General features: G+C 54.1%; 1 protein-coding gene across 2 annotated transcripts in view; it reads left to right on the top strand.

The window, feature by feature from the left end:
• Positions 1 to 1,472: 1,472 nt before the first annotated feature.
• NEURL1B (neuralized E3 ubiquitin protein ligase 1B) overlaps positions 1,473 to 20,671 on the top strand; it is a 44,517-nt gene continuing 25,318 nt past the window's right edge. Inside the window, exon 1 of one of the 2 annotated variants that reach the window (XM_027519994.1) lies at positions 1,473 to 1,675. In XM_027519994.1, the coding sequence (XP_027375795.1) occupies positions 1,645 to 1,675 (31 nt within the window). In that variant the 5' untranslated portion in view covers positions 1,473 to 1,644. The remainder of the gene's footprint in view (positions 1,676 to 20,671) is intronic. The other variant, XM_027519996.1, reaches the window with a different exon arrangement.

The following is a 20,671-nucleotide window of genomic DNA, read 5'->3' on the forward strand; positions in this document are numbered from 1 at the left end:
TTTATAATAATACTGACCTCTGTATGCATCCCAAACTCACATGGATTGAGGATATATGAAACTAATGTACCTTTCCCAAACAGGACCTCATGTTTCTTTTTTTTTTTTTTAAAGAAATGACTAACAGAGCACCCATAATATGAGAAATCAGTAGCTCAGACACCAGACAACCTTATGTTCAAGCATGTGTGATAAATCAGGGGTGGTGGGGAATAGAGACGTCTTCCCAGAGGTGGAGGCTTTCAGCTGACCTTGAAGAACAAAAACTCTTTGGGATGGACCAGGCACTCCAGGCAGAAGGCACCAGAGAAACTGAACTTGGTGCAAGGGAGGTGTCTCTCCCAGATACCCACCTTTCATTCACACAGCTCCAGTCAGCTTTACTCGGAAATTTGAGGCACCTGTTCTCCACTCTCTGAGGCTCAATCTGCCTGTCTGAGAAGTGGGGGTGATAACATATTTCATAAAGTCACAAGGGAAACAAGAGCATGGAAAATAGAGTCGGAAAAAACCTGGGTTGAAATTAGCTTTTCTTGGGCAAGTCATTTCACCTCCCAAGCCTCAATGTTTTTATCTGAAAAATGGAGCCCTGTCCTGTGAGGCCAGGGGCTAGCAGGCTTCATGCCCTGCTGAGTGTGATCTGGGTTCCCCTACTGGGGAGGTGGGGTGAATGAATGAATGGGGAACGCCTGTCACTCTCTCTGCCGGGGACGCAGCCCCAGCTCTTCCCGTGCTGGTTCTTTGCTGCTCCTCAGATGGAGCTGGCCTTGCTCCCAGGTTCTCCCTAAGCCCCACAGTCACCCCCTCAGTCCTGTTTTATCTCCGTCCTGGCTTTGATCGTTGTATTATCTGATCCTAATTGTTTGTTATTGCTGTCTTCACCACTAGCATGCATTGTCTGTATCTGCAGTGCCCAGCACAGCGCATGGCACCTAGGATGTGCTCAATACATATTTTAATCAATGATTTATAGGTTCCCTCCTCCCAATCTTTGGACCCGGCCTAGGTTTTTCCCACTTGTGAGTGCAAGGTCCCACCCCTACCCGTCACCCCGGTTGGACTGTTTTTAAGCTTTTTACACTGTCCAAGGTGACCTTGTGCTGGGTGTTTTCGTTCCAGACCCTTCCCACGCCCCCACCCCCGCACAGAAGCTCTGCGGGCGAGGGGCTGGCCCCCTGTGGCCCAGAGCCTGGCATACATTAAGCTTTCTCAAAACGTTGGAATTAATGACTGAAAGGCCAGCTGGCTGACGAGCCTGACACCCTCAAGGGCACCCAACTGCCCAGCGCGCCTTCCTGACCCGGGCGCGGGAGCGGCGAGAGCGGGATGCTCGGCGGTTCCCCTCCCGCCTCCCGGAGCAAACTTTCAAAAGATGCGGCGGCCGCGGTCCCGCCCCTCCCGGCGTGGTTGGAGGCGGCGGGAGGCGGGGGCGGAGCCGGCGGGCCCGGGCCTGTGGCTCCGCCTCCTCCTGCTGCCGCCGCTTCCCTCTCAGCACCCGCCCCAGCCGCAGCCCGCCGGCTCGCCGGTGCAGCCGCGATGCCCCGGAGCCAGACCCCGGCCCGGGTCCCCGGCCCAGCACGTAATTAGCCTCCCTGCGTCCCGAGGGCGCCGGCGCCACCGCCAACGCCGCGCCCCGACGCAGCGATGGGCAACACGGTGCACAGGACCCTTCCAGGTACGCCGGGAAGCCCTGCCCGAGAGGCAGGCGCTGGGGTTCTCCTCTCCTCGGGGGACCCTCTGGGTGACTTCCGGAGAGCCACCCCACCCCCACTCCCCTTAGCGCTCTCGGCGGGCGCAGTGGGCTAGAGTCTCCAGTGCCTCCCGACTCCCGGCTTAGCGCGCGCGGAGCGGCTGGGCTTTGCGCTCCGGGAGGGCGGGTACCGCGTCCTGGTTACCTTGGGGACCCCCGTGCTCCTTCTCCCGGCTTTGGTTAGATGCGCGAAGGGGCCGTTGGGGCGATGCTGCGCGCCCCGCTTTGCCTTTGTTCCAGCCCGGGGGCGCTGATGAAGGAGCCCGGGGCGTGAATGAAGCCAGGCTTCTCAGAGCTTCCGACGGTCAGAAGCTGCCGGTTGTGCCGGGACTGCAACGGCTGAGAGTCGGGGGCGGGGGGTGCTCGCAGGCGTACCTCAGTTACCAGCCGCTCAGCGCCCCCGCGGCACATGCTGCTTGGTTTGGCCACGTTCCCACGCGCACCCCGGCTGCGCCCCCCTCTGGTGTCCGCTCAGCTGGGGGCTCTCTAGACCCCTCGCAGTCGCCGCCGCTGAGCGCATCGCCCTCTAATTAATACAACCCCAGAATTTTCAGGGCCACAGTAGGGGGATTCAGAGCTGGGAAGAGGTGGGCGTGGGCTAGAGAAGGCTTTGCTAGAAAATACCAGGTAACTGTAGGAATAAATCAGCGCTGCTCAGAGGCTTGGAGGCTCAGTGCCCAGCATGCAAAGAAGCTTCGCGGTAAAGATGTGTATCCCAGTTTTATATTGAAGAAATTGAGGCTCTGTGGAGGGGAAATGACACACCCAAGGTCATGTTGCTGGTGTTGGGGGGGCCGCGTTGAGATTGGGATCTGTGTCTGTCTGCCTACCCTTCTCCCCGCCCCCGAATCTTTAGAATAAGTCTTTATTCTGCCTTAAGGCTGGGCATTTGTAGCATCCTGGGCAGAAGGTGAGGGTCACATATGTGAGGTTTTAGGAGGAAAGGAAGGTATCACCCCATCTCTGCTCTAGAGCTATACCCAAAAATAATTATATATAAAAAATAATTGTTTCTTCCTCTGGGAGGGACTGAAATGCATGGTGCTGAGTCCTGCATTCCCAAAGCTGGCTTATAGAAGAGGAGCCTCTCCTTCTGCTTATAAGCCCCTGGGTAGCTTTCAGGCCAATGCACACAGAATTCACCAATTCTCTGGGAGGTGAAGTTGCCAGCAGAGGGTCTCCAGCTAGTCAGTGACAGAGGTGGGATTCGAATCCAGGTCTTCTTACCCGAGTGTGGCCACGCCCCCTATGGCCAGGGCTATGGCCCTAATGGGGATGGAGAGAACCCACCCACCCAGTCTGGAGGTGTCCGGGGATGTTGGCAAATAGAACAGCAGATGTCCTCCCAGCCACAAAGATACGAGCCCCCTTTGTGAGATTTCTTAATTAAGAATCATTTATGCTCTTCTAGTAAAAAAAAGCCATTCTGCCACCTGTGGGTCGGCTTTGGGGTAGATGAAGGGACAGACGCCTGCCAGGCAGGCTAAATATAGCTGGATATTTATGAAGTCTCCATCCCACTCAGCCCTCTCTCTCTGGACTGGGTCACCCCGGGGCTGGGAACCTGGGGTTAAGGTTGGTTACTCACAGCAGTAGCTAAGCGTGAAAAATTCAGACTCCACTGGGACTGAAGCCTGCACTGCGTTTAAAACTGGAATTCCTGCGCCACATCAGGCTGCAGGTGCCAAGAACACGAAGAACCATGTGTTGTTTTCTGACCTGCCTGTACTTAGTTTCTCACACACGCGGGGCCGTTTTCTACACCTCTGTGCTCAGTACCTGACGCTCTCCACACCCAGAATATCCTTTCACTGTCTAGTCTATCTTTCAAAACCCAGCTCAGTCGTCACCTCCTCCAGGAAGCCTTCCCTGACCACCCACGCCCAATCCCATCTGTTACTCTGCCACCCCAATACCTTCTTGTCTCTGCATGTTCATCGGACCACTTTGCTTTGTCATCACCCACCTCCATGACTCTCCTTGGGGCTACCTGAGGACAGAGACCACATCTTGATTATCTTATATCCCTGGTTGCCCAGCGCAGAGCCGGGCTCAGTGGGGCCCCAAAGCTGGTGGTGGAGCTCACATGTTGCCTGCATCTTAGGCGGAAAGAGCCCTTGGCTCAGCATTGCCCTATAGAAATCCTTGCGCTTTCATTCTCAGGGAAAGGACACATGCGTGGTGTTCCTTCTATGGGACTTGAAATAGAGAGCTGGCATTTGCTGAGCACCTGGATTCCATGCCAGGCTTCCTGCATATGTGGCTTTATTTACATGCCAAGCACACTTCTCCTTAAAGCTCCTGCACTTGCCGTTCCCTCTGCCTGGAACATTCTTCCCCCAGACCTCCACATGGTGTCTGCTCCAGGCAGCTCTTGTCATTGCCCCTGCCCCCAGCACTCCCCACTCCCTCCCCTGCTTTGGGTTTTTCCTTAGCGTGGATCACCACGTGCTACATGGGCTGTGTAGTTAGCTGTTTATCGTCTGTCTCCCCCAGGAGGATTTTGCCTATTTTGTTCACTGCCATATATTCAGCATCTGCAGCAGTGGGTAGGACATAATAGATGTTCAGTAAATATTTGTTGAATGAATGAATGAACTGAGTTCTCGCAACAGCCCTGTAAAGTGGGCATTATCATCTCCATCTTACAGATAAGGAAACCAAGGCTCAGAGAGGTAAAATGACTCATTCCCCTTCACATGGCTTATCCAATTGGCAGAACCAGGATTGAAATCCAGGTTTATTTAGCTCCAAAGTCCTGCAGTCTTCCCATGACATGCAGTAGCCTCCCAGCTGATGGTTCAGATACCATTTATTGAGTGCCCCAGAGTACACCTGCTGTGCTATTGCATGTGATAAGGAAATGCCCCCCCAAAAGGAATGTCTTTTGTGATCGACTGAGGGGCAGCACCGTTACGGTCCCTTGCAGTGCCCTATAAACAAGCATTAAGGGTCAGCATGGGAACTCAGGTTTGCTATGCTCTTCCTGTGTGCTTACCCATTCCCTTTCTAGTTTCAGTTCAGTCCTGCAAAATAAGTTGTCATTCTCTTCCACTTCACAGATGAGGAGACTGAGGCCCAGAGAGGTTGCAACACCTGCCCCAACTCACACAGTTAGGCAGTGGCAAAGCTGGGCTCAGCAGACCCAGGCCTCTCTTCTAATACCACCACATGGCCTTTTTTTTTTTCCTGCACTCCGTTAGCCTTAATCTGGGTTTTGCAAGGGAAAAAAAATAAGAAGTGTACACAGGGCGGGGGAGGGGAGAGCAGAATTCCACAGGGAGGGAGGGAGGGAGGGAGGGAGGCACTCTCCCCCTTCTCCCACCAGCCCATTTCAGTCCCTTCCCTCCGTGCACCCCTGGGGCTCACTCTAGGACTCACTGGTAGTTCTGGTTGGAGAAGAGGCTGAATTCAAACTGCTGGTTGGGTTTAATCATTAAGCCAGTCCATGCTCGACCAAGTCAACAGCCCTCTCTAGTGTTACATCAGTGAGCGGTGTCCCGAAGCTCCGGAGTATGGGAAGCATGCTCAACCTGCTCTGTGCCCTGAGTCAGGGGCTTTACCCACATCACCTATTTCAGATCCTCCTAATGCCCTTTAGAGGGACTATATTTATCCCCATCTTACAGGGAAGCAGATGGAGGATTGGAGACATAAAGGATAAAGGCATACCAGTATAAGGGGGAGAGCCAGTCTTCCTAACCCGGACAGTCAATCTGCAGATGCTGCGTCCAGACCAGAAGCACCTGCTGCCCCAGGGCCGCTCTGGGGCCCTCCCTGCCCGGCCTCTCTCTCTATTTGGTGGATCCAGAGCCGTGTGGGTGTTAGGCCTCCTGGGTCTTCGGCCCTCTGGCAAAGGGGGCCAATGCTCCAAGGACCCAGCAGCCACTTTTCTCCCTAGACCTGGACGGTCTTAGCTCCAGGAGGACAGCGGCCTTTCTCCCATCCCGGCGGCTGCACGGATCACCCAGCCAGTGCCGTCCCTCTCTCTCTGCACCTCTCTCCCTCCCTTACCCAGTCACAGTACGAAGTTCGGTTGGGCCTGCCTGCCTTGTCTGGCCCCATCTGCCTCCCTCCCACAGGTCCTGAAGAATCACTTTTGTAGCCCTCCATCTGAGGCCTGAGCCTGAGCCTGAGCCTCTCGAAGTGACAGTGATTCCTCCGACAGCCCTGAAACCTGCCAGGCTGTCAGCACATGGTTAGGGACCCTGACCAGTCAAGGCTCCTTGGTGATGGCCTGGGAGGATGCTGGGGGCGGGGCAGGGTAGAGTGGAGCAGCAGTCTTACTCATCCGTGGAATTGAGAAAGAAGGACAGTCTGTCTAATGCATAGGAAACGTGGAGAAGTTGCCATGGAGAATCTGGAGCCAAAAGGAACTAAGGCCTCCCTCTGTTTTTACCCTCTTTCTGATCCCACTTCTTTTCCTTTCCTCTCTGTCTCCCCTGGCAGGAAAGGAGGGAGCCCTGGGGGTAATGGGGGTAAGTAAGGCTTCCTGGAGGAGGCGACATCTGAAGGAAAATCCCACTGCATGTCTGCCTTCCCCAACTCAAATGTCTTCTTTTTCTGTCTGCCTTCAGGGTCTTCTGTGGCTCAGTTGCCCTAAATCTGATCTCTCAGTTGCCCCACCCTGATCTCTGCTTAAGTGCTATGCACCCAGGCTGGGATGACCCTGGGGTGCGCTCTGCTCTGCATTTTCCCGAGTGTGCATCTTCGTTCCTTTATCTGTTGGGCACATCTTGTGTACTAGCCCTGGAATGAATGAATGGACAGCCGCTGGCAGCTCCCCTCCCCTGGGAACTGGCCGCTGGTGGAAGAAGGATGGAATGCTCTAGTAAAACAGTCAGGTGGTTGGTTATATCACTGCAGAGCAGGAGGTGCCGTCACCCTGTGCCTCAGAGAGGGAGGGGCTGACACCTAAACAAGGCCTGGCCACCAGATCAGGTGGTCTACTGTGGATCGTGTGAGCCCAGCTTTTAAAAAGCCTTTAACGACATGAAAGCGACAGTGTTGGTCGCTCAGTGTGTCCCACTCTTTGCGACCCACGGACTGCAGCCCACCAGGCTCCTCCGTCCATGGGATCCTCCAGGCAAGAATACTGGGGTGGGTTGCCACTTCCTTCTCCAGGGGATCTTCCCAACCCAGGGATCAAACCCAGGGTCTCCTGCAGTTGCTGGCAGATTCATTACCGCTGAGCCACCAGGGAAGCCCTTTAGTTACCTAGACTAGGATAAAAAGTAAAATATCAAGTGTATTCAGGTGGGAAGTATTCTTTTCTCCGAAATTTTTGCTTCCGGTGTGCGTGTGTATGTTGCATCTTACAGTACAAATGCGTTTCTCTCTGGGGTGGCAGCGGTTAAGGGCTGTGATGAGCATGGTCAGTGGCTGGCAGCAGTGGGAGGCCTGGTGTCCTGGTCTAGACGCACCTCGTCGTCAGACTGCCTGGGTCCATCTCAGCGTGACCATTTCCTAGGGCAGTGATGGTGGGCAAGGACTCCCCTCTGTGCCTCAGTTTCCTCAGTTGAAGTGGGGGTGCACAGCTCCCTCACAGTGGGCGGGGTGAGTGTTAAACAGCATAGAGCAGGCAGAGGCTTTAGCATAACGCCCAGGGCGGCCACTGTCGTGGTTATTGTTGCCTCCATGGAAAGGAGAGCCCTCATGCCCGTTCCTGGGGTCCCTAGAGGGGGGTGACTGACAAGTGCCCGTCACTTCCTGCCTTGACAACCCTGCCCCAGGTGACCACAAGGCTTGAGTCAAAGGGCTGGGTTGGGAGGCCTCCCTTTCATAACACGGACAGCAGCTCCCCCAGGTTCCTTGAGCCCTGTCCAAAACATCTCATTTCTGATGAGAAGAATCTGCATGGCAGGTTGCATTTTGCAGTTTGCATTGGCCCCCCAGACCGCCAGGTCTAGTGGGAGAGACGAGCAAGGACAAGGCAGTTATGATGAGTCGGGGAGGGGAACGCAGGGGCTGCAAGGACAGGGCAGTTATGATGAGTCGGGGAGGGGAACGCAGGGGCTGGGAGGAGAAGCAGGGAAGGCTTCCTGGAGGAGGTGCTGTCCAGCTGAGACCAGAAAGCAGAAAAGTTAGCCACAACGGAATGGGAAAGGCTGCTCAAGGCAGAGGATTAGATGTGCAAAGGCCCAAGGAGAGGGAGAACAGGGCATGTAGAGGGGGAGATGCAGAGTTCTGGGGGTCCCAGTGCAAGTGGGGGTGGCAATATGAAGTCAGAGTGGTGGGAGAAGATCAGGTCAGAGGAAGAGGGGTTTCTGGCCTGCAGTCAGGAGACTCAGCTTCTCAGATGCCACACTGCCCACTGGGATGAAGCTCTGTGTCTGCTGGGCTGGGCCACAAAGGCTGCTCAGAACAGGCTGTTTAATCTTCTCCGTGGACAGAAAGAGTCAGCTCTCTCCTCTTTTGGACCAAAGGGCTCTCTGTACTTGGTGGTGCTCTATGAGGGCTGAAAATAGAAGCCCAGAGGCCAGGTGTGTGGCAGGAGCTTAAAGCAGAGAGGGAAGAGGAAGGGGGCCAACGTGCTGTAGGCTGTGAGCACCCACCTGGGGGGTGTAGCCAAGTGGTCAGCACTGCAGCACGCCTGCCCCGTGCCGGGCCCTTTCTCTGTTTCATCCCCTTTAAACCATCAGGACACGTCTTCCAGACGTTGGCTCCCACTTCACAGATGAGGACACTGAGCTCAGAAGGATCCTGAGAACTGCCCCGGCCTAGGAGACAAGGAAGTAGCAGAGCAGAATTTGATCCCAAGCCTGCCTGACCCCAAAGCCCCTTCCCCGTCACTGGGACACTGCCCCCGGGGCCTCTTGTCCTCATCCTGGGCTCCTGAACCCCCCTCCCCACAGGCTGTCCTTCCCGCAGGCACACTTTTTTACTTTCTCTGTCCTGGGGAGGTGAAGCACCTCTGTGCCCAGCAGCCAGAGTGAAACTGCCTATAGAAAGGCCCAGCCCCCAGCCCCACCCGCCTCACCCCCGGCCTGGAGACTCTAACTCCTAAGGTGGAGGTGGCCTCTGGGAATCTTGCTCTGGAGGAGACGGGGTGAACTGGAGCTCTGCACCCCTTCCTCCTGCCCCATCTGCCTGATAAAAGCTGGCCTGTGCTTGGTCACCCCCAGCCCCACTGCCACCCGCATCCTTCCCACTGACGGGGCTCAGAGCCACAGGCAGCCCCTGCCAGTCCCTCAGCAAGGGCACGTGGCCCGAGCAAGGGCACTTCGTCACCCCGCACCCGGGCTCTCCTGCAGGCCAGGAGAATCCTGTCCCCATGCTGTGCTGTCATCATTGGCAGAGCTGGTGGCAGCATGGGCTGGGTGCCCCCATCCCTGGGTCTGAGTCTTATTCTCCAGACAAACGCTTTGACCTCTCTTTGCTTCGATTCCCTTTTCTGCAGAGAGGAGATAATGATGTTACGTCTCAGGCCTGCAAAGTGTCTGACAGATAGTGAATGCTCAGGGGGGCACCTGGTATGATTGTGTAGTCACTAAGCAAGCCAGCCCCTGCTCCCTGCTGAGCCCGGCACTCCCAAGGGAGACAGACACAAAAGAAGAATAATAACCACCAGCTCGTATCACTCAGCCAGTCTGTGCCAGACACTATTCTCAGCAGGCACCTGCATCGAGCCCTCAGGACAAGCCCTGTGAGACAGCTACTGCTTTTAGCCCCATATAACTGTTGGGAGAACAGAGAGGGAAAGTGACTTGCCTAAGGGCGCACAGCACACGTAGTCCAGTGCGATTCCGATGAGAAGGAAGGGGTGTTGATGCTGGATGGATGACTGCCGGGTCGGGACAGGGGGTCAGGTGGGGGCATTTCACATCTGCCCTGGAAGCCTTCGGAGTGTTGAAACTGTGAACATTTGTATTTGTCTGGCAGTTTTCTTTTTAGTTGCTCTTCAACTTCTGTAGTTGTCTGTCTCACATCCTACATGTCTCAGATGCATGAGGCAGGGGAGCAGACTGATAGGGAAGGGCACTACGGACCAAGCACAGACACGACCAGACATGTGTGGACATCAGTGAGATCCCAGCTCAGTCAAAGGAAGAACTTTCTAACTGTGGAGGCTGTCTGGCAGTAGGGCAGGGTGGGAATTGTCCTTTGCTGGAGCAGCACTGGCGTCAGGCCCGACTGGGGCTTGACATGGACGTGGCAGACACAACTGGAGCAGCAGACGGGTCTGGGATAAATTGTCCGCGAAGGTGCCTTTTGACCCTGGGGTCTTATAGGAAGTGCTCCCCAGTGCTCATCTGCTGAACACATGGAGGGCCCTTCATAATCTCTCGCTTATATGATCCCCCTGCCAGTTCTGCATATTGAGAGGTTTTAGGCCCATTTTATAGATCAGGAAGCTGGGGCACAGAAAGATGGAGCAACCTTCCCCCTTCTGGGTCTGTACCTTCCCCGTGACCTCCAGGCCTCAGCACTTTCCCACACTTAGCAGCAGGTACTTCTGAGTAGCAGCCATTCTTGGATGTCAGTCCCAGCTCACTCTCATCCCTTCCCTTTCATTCTCCTTTTTACTGGGGCTCAGGGCAGCCTCTCGTCTCATGCTGGACAGAGGGGAGAAAGTTCTTTAATGAGTAAGCCATTCGGGGGTATGGGTGGGGTGGGAGAGTCGGGGCAGCACTGGCAGTTGGCAGAATGCCCACAGCCATTAACATGTGTGTTCTGTTTATGTCCTCAACATTACGCGTTGTTTATATCATAATTATGTCCCGCAGACACACATTTTCTTTCCTTTTCCCCAAGGATGATGGATTTATGAGATGGGTGGGCACCCGCGTGCCCTGGGTCTCCAAGCCCGGTTTGCTTGGTAACTTTCCACCCCACAGGGGCAGATCCTTACCCCCAAAAGACATTCCCTTCCCCTTAAGACTCTGGGTGCTTCAAGGGCAGAGCATGGAACAGCAGAATTTCCCTGTCTCTGGGGATGGTGTGGACCTTCATCCCTGCAGACAGGTCTCTCAGGGACTCTGTTCCCAGGACTAGAGAATGCTTGGAATCACCACGTCCCACCTCCCATCTGACAGATCAGAACACTGAGGCCCAGAGCCTTACAAAGGGTCACAGAGAGATTGCAGATGGGGTCTTCGGCTGGAATCCCTAAGAGAGGGGGTAGAAAGAGCACTGGTTTTGGAGGCAGTCTTATGTTCAAATCTCAGTTCTATGTCTAAGCTGTGTGACCCTGGCAAGTCACTCCCCGTCTCTGAACCTTGCTTTCCCATCTTTAGGGTGGGGAGAATGATGGTGCCTCCCTCATGGGAGTTTGATGAGGAATAAATAGGAGACTCCATGAGAAGTCTGAGCCGATATAAGATGGGGACTCCATAAGTGGACTTCAAATTCACTGAAGGCAAGGAATCTGTGCTCCTGAAGCTGGTGAAGCAGAGAGGAGCAGTAGGACCCAATAGTGTGGGGTCACACTCTCAAGGCCCTGTGACGAGTCCAAAAGTACTCCCTGGCTGGCTAGGGAGGCGATGCCACATAGTGTCAAGAGCGGGCATGGCTTTGGATTCAAATCTGAGTCAAATCCTGACCCAGCTGTCTGCCTGCACCATGACCCTGGGCCAACCCCTCCCCATCTGGACCTATGTTCTCATCTGAGAAAAAGGGTCATAGGGATGTAGAGAGGCCCCAGGGAGCCAGCAACTCTAGGATCGTCAGTGCTGAGGATGTATGAAATGGAGATTCTTATCAGGACTCCGGAGTGTGTATTTCCAACATTTGCCCTTTACCCCTCAGGTCAGAGGGCAGAAAGCCATGCAGACTCCTTCAGGCATCCTCAGCCTACACTCACCAACTTGGAGCCCTCGGGTATTTGCAGAAAGGCCAGCCTGCCGGGTCTGGGGCAGAAGAAAGAGAAACCTGCATCTTTGGAGAAGGGAGGAGAGTGGGAGGGGTGCCCTTGAGGTGCTTCTCTGCGGGCCTCAGAGCCAAACATGGCAGGGAAGGACTCGACCTTAGCTGAGGACCCACGCACTGTGCTGCTCCTTCCCTGTAGGGATAACGTCTACCCTTTGCCCGAAGCACCCAGAGCGTCTTCTTCCTAGCCGTGGGCGCCCGGCTGGCGTGTGTTCTGACACTGACTGTACCACTTCCTGGCCCAGTGGCCTGGGGCCGCTCTCCCAGCCTCTTTGAGCCTTCCTTCCTCAGCGGCAGTAGGTCTGGTAGCAGTCACCTCCTTCAGTGCTCTCAGGAGGGTCATAGGACATCTGGTGGGCAGAGGACCAGCCCCGGGCTCTACGTGGCCCCTGGGAGTGTCCCTCTCTGATCATGCCCACCTCCAATCCCCTTTTCTGACCTTGGGGCCATTAGGCACTGGGGCTCCACCCCCTGCTATAATCTGCTTTCTTTTTTTAGATGCTGCTGATTTTTCATCCCAAGTTCTGCCATCCCCTGACCTTTGAGTTGCTCAAAACAGGCTGATTGATGACAAGCAACACCACCCCTGCCTACGCCCCCCTACCCCCCGAGACCAAGCCAGGCCTTACTCCACCTTTGTCTCTTATACATAGCCATTTTTTTTTTCCTTGCAGTTCAGGGGATAAGTGAGAAACCTTGGGGAGGAATGAGGCATAAAACAGGAAGGATGAAACTTCCAGGGTCAGACAGGACCAGATTCAAAGACAGGCACTGCCCTCACAGTCTGGGTGGCCTCTGGCCCGGATGTCTGCCTCTCTGGGCTTCAGTTTCCTCTTGAGGAAGCCACCTGGCAGGGTGAGGCCATAAATGAATGGGCAGCATGGTTCACCCTTGGTATACACTGGGAGAGCTGCAGGGGTAGGCTCCCACCCCTCAGGGCCAGCAAACACTACCCACCCCTGATGCTTATGAAGAGCATTTCCTCAGCTCCAGAAGCCAGAGCAGTGAAGTTCTAGGAGAGTTTCCAGCTGCATTTGATCCTGAAAAGTAGGGCCAGTGGATCTGTTGTTTCAAAGTTGGGACCGGGTCCCTGCAGGCTCCCCTAGGGCTGAGGCTAGGAGTGAACTGTCAGGCTTCTGGGCCCCACCCAGGCTGGGGGAGTGGCTGCCCTCAGGGCAAAGACAAGGAGCCTGCTGGCCAATCAGCTGGCTTATCAGCAGGCGGCTGCCAGAAGCTGCCTGGAGGAGAAGCAGGTGCCGAGGGCAGGACTGTGCCAGCCGTTGGAAGCAGTGTTTGAAACCTGGCCTGGTTTTCCCATTCCCGCCCTGCCAGGTCTTTCTGATAGGCAGGGAAGAGAGGAAAAGACAGTTTCTATGGGAAGACCCAGGACTTGAATCTCATTCTTCAGAGAGATGGATCCTTGGGGATTCCTTCCTCGATTCCAGCCCTTCAGAGGCCCCCAGGCTTCTTGAGGACCTTAACCTCCTCTGCTCAGCCTTTAAGGCCCTTTGTGATAGAGCCCTTGACTCCCTCTCCACCCTCCCCTCTGCCTTCTACACTCTGTTCCCTGCCCTTCCCCAAGGGCACTCAGCTTGTTCTCTCCTCCAGGCCTTTTTCTGTACTGTTCCCTCAGCCTGAAACACAGTTCCCCACTGTTTGTCACCCCCCAGAGTGGCCCCCTGAGAAGCTTGGCTGCAGCCCTCGGTGCTGACCCCCACATGAAATCATGGTGTCTGTGTCCACCCCGCACTGGTCTCGGCTCTGCGTGTGAGTCGTCAGCGCCTGCAGCCAGCGCAGCCCCGGCCTGGAGCAGATGCTTTGTAAATGTCAGATGCAGGAGGAAGTGATGTCCTCGAGAAAGAATGAGGGTGCATCCCCCCACCATCCTCCACAGCAGGGGGCCCTGACCCTGCGAGCCGGCGCTTCTGAAGTTGGAGTTTCCCGGGCCCCTTTATCAAGAAGAGACCTCAACCGAGGGGCCCAGAAGAGGGTCAGAGCCAGCTTGGGAATCCCAACTCTGCTGACCAGACTTGGGGGTGGGGGGTGGGGATGACTTCACCCCCTGGGAACTCAGTGCATCAGAGCCCACTTGAGCCAAGAGGGCTGCCGCTTAGACCTGGAAGGAGCAGCCTTTTCTCCCAACGAGCAGTGCCGCGTGACCTCCAGCCCCGCTGCCAGGCCTCCTCGCAGCTGTCGACAGGAGTGTCAGGCCGCTGCACTGCACTGACCGGACTCTGTTTGCCAAGAATAGGAGCGGGGAGGAGCCGGGTGGTGGTTTCCAGCGTGGGCTGGCCCCTTTCCATCCCGAGTGCTGCTGACCAGGCCTTGGAAACAGAGAACAAAGTCCCATTAGGCTGGCATCTGTCTCCTGGGTGCATGTCACTGCTCTTTTTGGCAGAGGTGAGGGAGGCGTGGTTGTTTTCTTTCTAACCCACTTTCAAACCCACCAATAGAAAAGGTGTTTCGAAGGAGACCGACATCCCTGCCCTGCTTTGGGTGACAGAAAGCCTGCCAATACCGGCCTTGCCTTTTCTCTTTAGAGTGTGTGCACACATGTGTGCGCGCGCACACACACACACACACACACGTGCACCGTGCTGCTTCCTCCCATTGCCACTGAACCAGAGACTTCTTACTGAAGGTCCACAGTCTGAGGTCAGATGTGTGTGGGTTCGGGAAGCCCCAGACATTGTCCATCAAATTGTGTGAGTGGCGTGTGGGTGTGTTCCGGGGAGAGAGGCTGGCACAGCGTTCATCACCCTTAGCAAGGCCCCGGCCATCTTGGAGAGGGGCGGGGGTGGGGAAGGGCCCCTCCTGCCACTGCCCGGCTCTGCTGCCTTGGCCTCCTCATCTGGAAAGTGAAGGCAGTGCAGTCTCCCCCTGAAGGGTTGTAAGACTGTCAGCTCTACACACAGAGGGCCATGCGGGTGTGTACCCAGGGCTCAGTAAAAGGCTAGTTACATCCTCTAGGGAGAGGGAGGGGGCAGGATAGACTGTCCTCAGGGTTGGCAATTCCCTTTACCAGTGGAGTGGAATCTGCTGAAAGTCTCAGCCAGAATGCCATCTGCTGAATGCCAGCACGCTGGAGGCCGTCAGCTCGGCATCCAGAGAAGCCAGAGCTGTGCTTCCTGCCATCCTCCTGGCGGTAAATGCCATCTCCTTGGACTCTTTTTAGATCAAAGGAAAGGCTGGGTTGGGGCAATGAGCGCCATCATTCAGAGGGTGGTACAGTGCGCGTTTGGGATGCTGCTGGGGTGGCTTAAAAATAGGCTTCTGTCCTTGGACACAGGGAAACTGACCCTGGGGTTTTCAAGAGGCCTTTCCTGGCCAAGGTTTCCAGCCCTCCAAGGGAGAAACATTGCAGGATGTATTCTCCAGACCCACAGACAGCCATCTCTGACCCAGGAGTAAACCTTTTCTCCATAAAGGAACAACAAAAGGCAGCTAAAGGGAGGAAGCCAGGGTTAACTGAACAGCTACTATGTGCCACATGCCATGTCTGACTAGCTGGCCTCATCTGTCCTCACAGCAATCATGCAGGGTGGAGGTGACTCTTACCAGTTTTCTAGGTCTGGGTGGGGGGCGCGGAGAAGTTAAGCATGTACCTCAAGATCACACAGCTGCAAAATGGCAAAAATCAGAATTTGAACCCTTGTCTGACTCTAAGCCTGTGCTCTTTTTAACCACTTCTCAAATTGAGATCTAGGCAATAAAAGTGTGGGAGAGATGGCGTGAGGGGCTTGCCCAAGGGTTGGACCCCGATGTTGCCCATAAGGGAGGGGGTGAATGTTCAGTGCTCGTCTGTGGTGTGCTGGGACTCCCGCTGGGCGCTTTCTGTGTTTTCACCGCCCGTCCCTGCAGCCTGCGGGGCTGGGCGGGGTGGGGGGGGCGGGGGGGGACGGGGAGTGGGGGGGGGGGTCTGTGTTCACACACCATCAACAGGTGGTGACTTGCCCAAAGGCCCCTCAGGCTAGTGAGCAGCCAAGAAGGGCTCAAATCCAGAGCCCATGAAGGCTGTTCTAAAGCACACGCGAGTAAACTGCAGAGCCACCCCTGAAGGACCGGCTCAGGGAACAGCTCTGCTGTCCCCCTGCCTTCTGGAACAGCTAGCCCAAGGTTGGCAGTGCCAACACTTGTTTTTCTCAAACAGAGCCCCTTTCTCCTTAACTGCCACAGCCACTCATCCTCTAGCCCCCACATCTCTGCTCATACAATTTTTTTTTTTTTTTTATTGGCCATACCCCACGGTGTGCAGAACTTCCCCCAACTGGGCATCGAAGCTGCGAGCCTTGCTGTGAAATGCAGAGTCTCAACCACTAGACCGCCAGGGAAGACCTCTGCTCCTACACTTTTGAGTTGGGGCATTGCTTCTGTGACTAGATATTGGAAAGCCCTGCCCCTCTGTTCTTGGCAGGCTGGAGCAGCCTTTGGTTAATTCTGAGGGGTGGGCCAGGACGGTGCCCTCCCTCCTACCCATAGGAAGGGACTGAGGCAGAGATCTCCTCTTGGTTCCCATTGCAGAGAAGTCTCCTCCCCCTGCCTTGTTCTTGGAGTCCCAGGACCCAGTTCCTGGCCAGAGGGCAAGGGGGCTCACCGGCCAGAGGCAGCACCCCCATGAGGCCAGCTGGGACTCGGCCTTGTTTGGGGGGAAAGGTCTGGTCCCTGGCATGGGCTGTGGCCCCTTTCTGGCAGAAGGTTTTCTCACCAGTAAGAAGGGGTCCATCTGAATCTGGTCCTGGTACCAGCAGCCAGGAAACTCGGTGCTCACAGACCCAGCCATTTGGGGAAACAGCTGAAGTGATCCCCAGGAGGGGAACAGTGGGGGGCCTTTTGGCTCTCAGTGGAATATTCTGCAGCCATGAAACAGAACAGTGAATGCTTGGGAGCCATGTGCGGAAAATGCTTTTTATGTAATGTTGAGTTAGAAAAGGCAGGAAGCAGAATTAACTGTGTTCTCTGATTGCAAGGAAATTAGAAAGAGTACTCAGTACTACTTCATGCTTAGTACTTCCACACTACAAATGGAAGAAAGTCAGGCAAGAGGAAAGAGCACTGGTTTGGGGTCAGACCGAGCTGGGTTCACATCTCAATGCTGCTCCTTAGATCTGCAGGAAGTGTTTTCTCCTGGAAAATGCAGATGAGAATCCTGTAGGTGAAGATTTGTTTTGAGAATTAACTACAACCATGTTATCAAAAGGCTTCCTTTATAGCTCAGCTGGTAAAGGATTTTCCTGCAATGCAGGAGACCCAGATTCCATCCCTGGATCAGGAAGATCCCCTGGAGAAGGGAATGGCAACCCACTCCAGTATTTTTGCCTGGAGAATCCCATGGACAGAGGAGCCTGGCGGGCTACAGTCCATGGGGTCGCAAGAGTCGGACACGACTTAGCAACTAAACCACCATCACCAGGTTATCAAAAGGTTTCCCAGGTGGCTCAGTGGTGAAGAATCCACCAGCCAATGCAGGAGACGTGGGTCCGATCCCTGGGTCTGAAAGATCCCCTGGAGAAAGAAGTGGAAACCCACTCCAGTATTCTTGCCTGGAAAATCCCGTAGTCAGAGGAGCCTGACAGGCTACCTTTCATGGGGTCACAAAGAGTAGGATACGACTTAGCGACTAAACCACCACCACCACCATGATAGCAGAAACATGCGGCTCCAGACGTGGCGCATAGTGAGAGCAGAGCCAGTGGTGCTTCTGTGGATGAGGGCCAGTCAGGGACGATGCAAAATGTATTATGAGTTAAGGTGAGAGTGTGGGGAGATGGGAATTTTTCTCCTTCTTCCCAAACTTTCTCTAGGATGGCTGTAGTGTTTACTGCTGTAACTTAATAAAGTTCAGGTTTTCTGTTGACATCCCCGGACGGGCCCCCTGGGGTCCACGCTGCAGTTTTCTGTTTCGTGGAGAAGCTGCTTCCCCTAAGCTGACGCGGGTGTACAATTTAAAGGCAGCTCCATGTTGTTCCTTTAATTTAAGCAGTTTCAGTTTGAGTAAATAACACTTCCTCTTATAGACTTTTCCACTCTGGTTTTCTTTATCTCCCATCAGGACTCTGGCCTCAGAGGAGGGGGGAAAAATAGTGTTTATCCCTCATTCCCTGAAGGAAGCTGGATCTTATAATCAAAATTAAACAAATACGTAAACTTCCCTGGTTTCTTGGCTGCCTTTTATCCTAACATATAGCTGGTTTAGCAGGAAACTTCCCCTTATAGTAACAAAGGAGCATTTCTCCTGACTCCAGCATCCACCGAAATCACCAGGCCACTCTGAAGGGACATCTACTCAGGGTCCCCAAGCCAGTTTCCTTAAGAAACTCTGATGAAGAGATAAGGTCAGAAAAACAATGATGGGAGCTGAGATAAAAATCATCAAATAAGGGTGGCCTGTGGTCTTTGGTGCTTTTGATCTGCGGTCCTGTTTAATGTTTCCTGGAGAGTCTGCCAGCCGCGGGGACCTTGGAGAGAGTCCGGTCTCTTGGACACTGGAGGACGCTGCCATCCAGAGTCAGGTGGCTGGCACAAGGCCGCAGTGGGCATGGAGAACGCAGGCTCTACCGTCCTGGGCAGCCTCTCCTGACGGTTCACACTGGGCAGTATTTCTCCCAGCTGCTTGATTTTTGTCCCACGGGTGTTGCTGTCCAGCGGGCCCTTGCTTTCATCCCTGTGGTTCTGCAGATGGCCCACAGCCTGGCCCTGTGTGCACCCTCCTTGCGCCTCAGGGACCTTCCCTAACAGACAGTGCTGGCCTGCTCTGCTGGAAGCCTGTGGCTCCCTCTGCCCATGCTGTGTACTCTGAGCCTCCCTGGCAGGCATTCAGGGCCCTCCCATCTGGTCTCCATGACGTTGACCGCACCCTCACCCCTCGGCCCTCACCCCTGCAAAGCAGTGGCTGCCTAACCTCAGATGCTTTCTGCCACACCTTCCATAGGACTAAACCTTCCTTCCAGGTCTAGCTTGCCCAACCTCTGCCCCTACCGCCTGGAGTATTTCATCTCCTCCCTTAACACCTGGCTCTGCGGGCATCACCCCCTGCCCCCCAGCCCCTGGCTAAATCTGGGATCTCCTCTGGGCCTGATAGCTCCCCGGTCCCAATGCCTAATGTGGTCTCTATTGTTATTATTCGTCCCTAATGTTCATGTCTATTCACCTGTATGTCTTCTCTTCCACGGAAAGACTCAGATCTCCACAAGGGCAGGATTGTGCCCTCACCTCTGCTCCCTCAGTGCTTCACTTCAGCAGATATATCCTCAGAAAAGATGGATAGATGGGTGGATGATGGATGGATGATGGGCAGATGGATGAATGAATGGATAGATGAATGCACTGATGGATGGTTGGATAGATGGATGGGAGGATGGTTAGATGGATGGATAGGAAGATGAACGATGGATGTATGGAAGGATGGATGGATAGGTAGATGGAAGATGACTGGATGGATGGATGGACGCATGGACACATGGATGGATAGGTGGGTGGATGGATGCATGAATAATGGAGTGAGCATCTTCCCTGCTGCCCTCATATACCTGTCCAATGCTTAGCAGACCCACCTAGGGGTACAAGGAATCAATAGGTGGCTTCTTGCTTCCCTCTCTACATCAGGGATCTACAGCTCATTCTGTCCATCCTGTGTTGATTCCTAAAGGGCAGAGAGAACATGGTAAAATAGCTCAAAAGGCCGATGGAGGTCACACAAATGTGGCTTCAGTCACAGCTCTGCCTTTAGCTAAGCCCGCTGTGTGACTTTAGGCAAATAACTCAACCTCTCTGAAACTCCATGTCTTCATCTGCATAATGGGGTTAATGGTCGTCCTTACCTCAAAGGGTTATAAAGATTAAATGAGGAAATGCATGGTAAGTAGCCAGGCCAAAGCTGGTATTCTATACAAGGTTATTGAATGCATGGTAACTGTCAGTCAGAACAGTTTTGTTTGCAAGTATCAAAAACCTAGCTCAACCTGGATTATAAGCAAAAGAAGGCTCCCCTACCTGAAAAGTTTATAGTGATCTGATTGGCCAGGCTTGAGGCACACCCCAGTTTCTGAGTTGGGGTGAGATCAACCCACTAGTTGGAGAGATGCTAGATCTCTCCTCCCTGTGGAGGAGGAGGGAGGGGCAGCATGTGCCCACAGAGCTGCCCTGCCATGGGCACTGCAGAACCTGGACCTCTTTCACGATGGCCCAGGGCCTGTGGGAGGTGGTGCGTGGCCAGCACCCCGCCCAGGGCTCTCCTTACCCTCCTTGGGTAGGAGTGACCGCTGACATTCTGCCTCCCTGTGTCAGGGGTAGTCGGCCAGAAGAACCCAGGAAGGGGTTCCTGCCCGGGCCCTTAGTGACCTTGAGATTGGGCGGGTTCCTTCTCCCTCTGTGGACCCATTTTTTTCAATCTGCAAAATGGACTTATTCAAGGAGATGCTCTCCAAAGTCTGCTCTAACTATAATAAAGGCAGCAGCTGGCATTTATCAAGTACCTGATGTGTGCCAGGCCTTTGCTGGGCACTGGAATCACAGATGAAATAGACAAGCCCCTGCTTTCCAGGGTCCACACCTGGTAACGCCCATCCTTTCCTTGCCACTTCCAGTATCTGTCATAGAACCAAGACGCCTTTTTAAAAATTTTGTATACTTTTAAACTATAATTTAAGCTGTATTTATTGTATACAGCTTAAACATCCAGAGCAAATACAATCATTCCTCAGTATCCTGGGGGCAGGAGGATTAGTTCCAGGACCCCCCACAGATAACCCAACTCTGATGCCCAAGTCACTTATATAAAATGGTGTAGTATTTGCATATAACCTACACGCATCCTTCCTTATAACTTTAAATCATCTCTAGATTACTTATAATACTAATACAATGTAAATGCTATGTAAATAGTTGTAAATACAATGCAAATGCTATGTAAGTAGTTTCCGGTTCACAGCAAATTCAAGTTTTGATTTTGGGAATTTTCTGGAATCTGTTTCCCCTGAATATTTTCAATCCGTGGTTGGTTGACTTCAGTGATACAGAGCTGGAAAACACAGAGGGCCGACTATGTGTTGAATGTTT

This window comes from Bos indicus x Bos taurus, chromosome 20, assembly GCF_003369695.1.
Source record: "Bos indicus x Bos taurus breed Angus x Brahman F1 hybrid chromosome 20, Bos_hybrid_MaternalHap_v2.0, whole genome shotgun sequence".
In the NCBI taxonomy this organism is placed as follows: domain Eukaryota; kingdom Metazoa; phylum Chordata; class Mammalia; order Artiodactyla; family Bovidae; genus Bos; species Bos indicus x Bos taurus.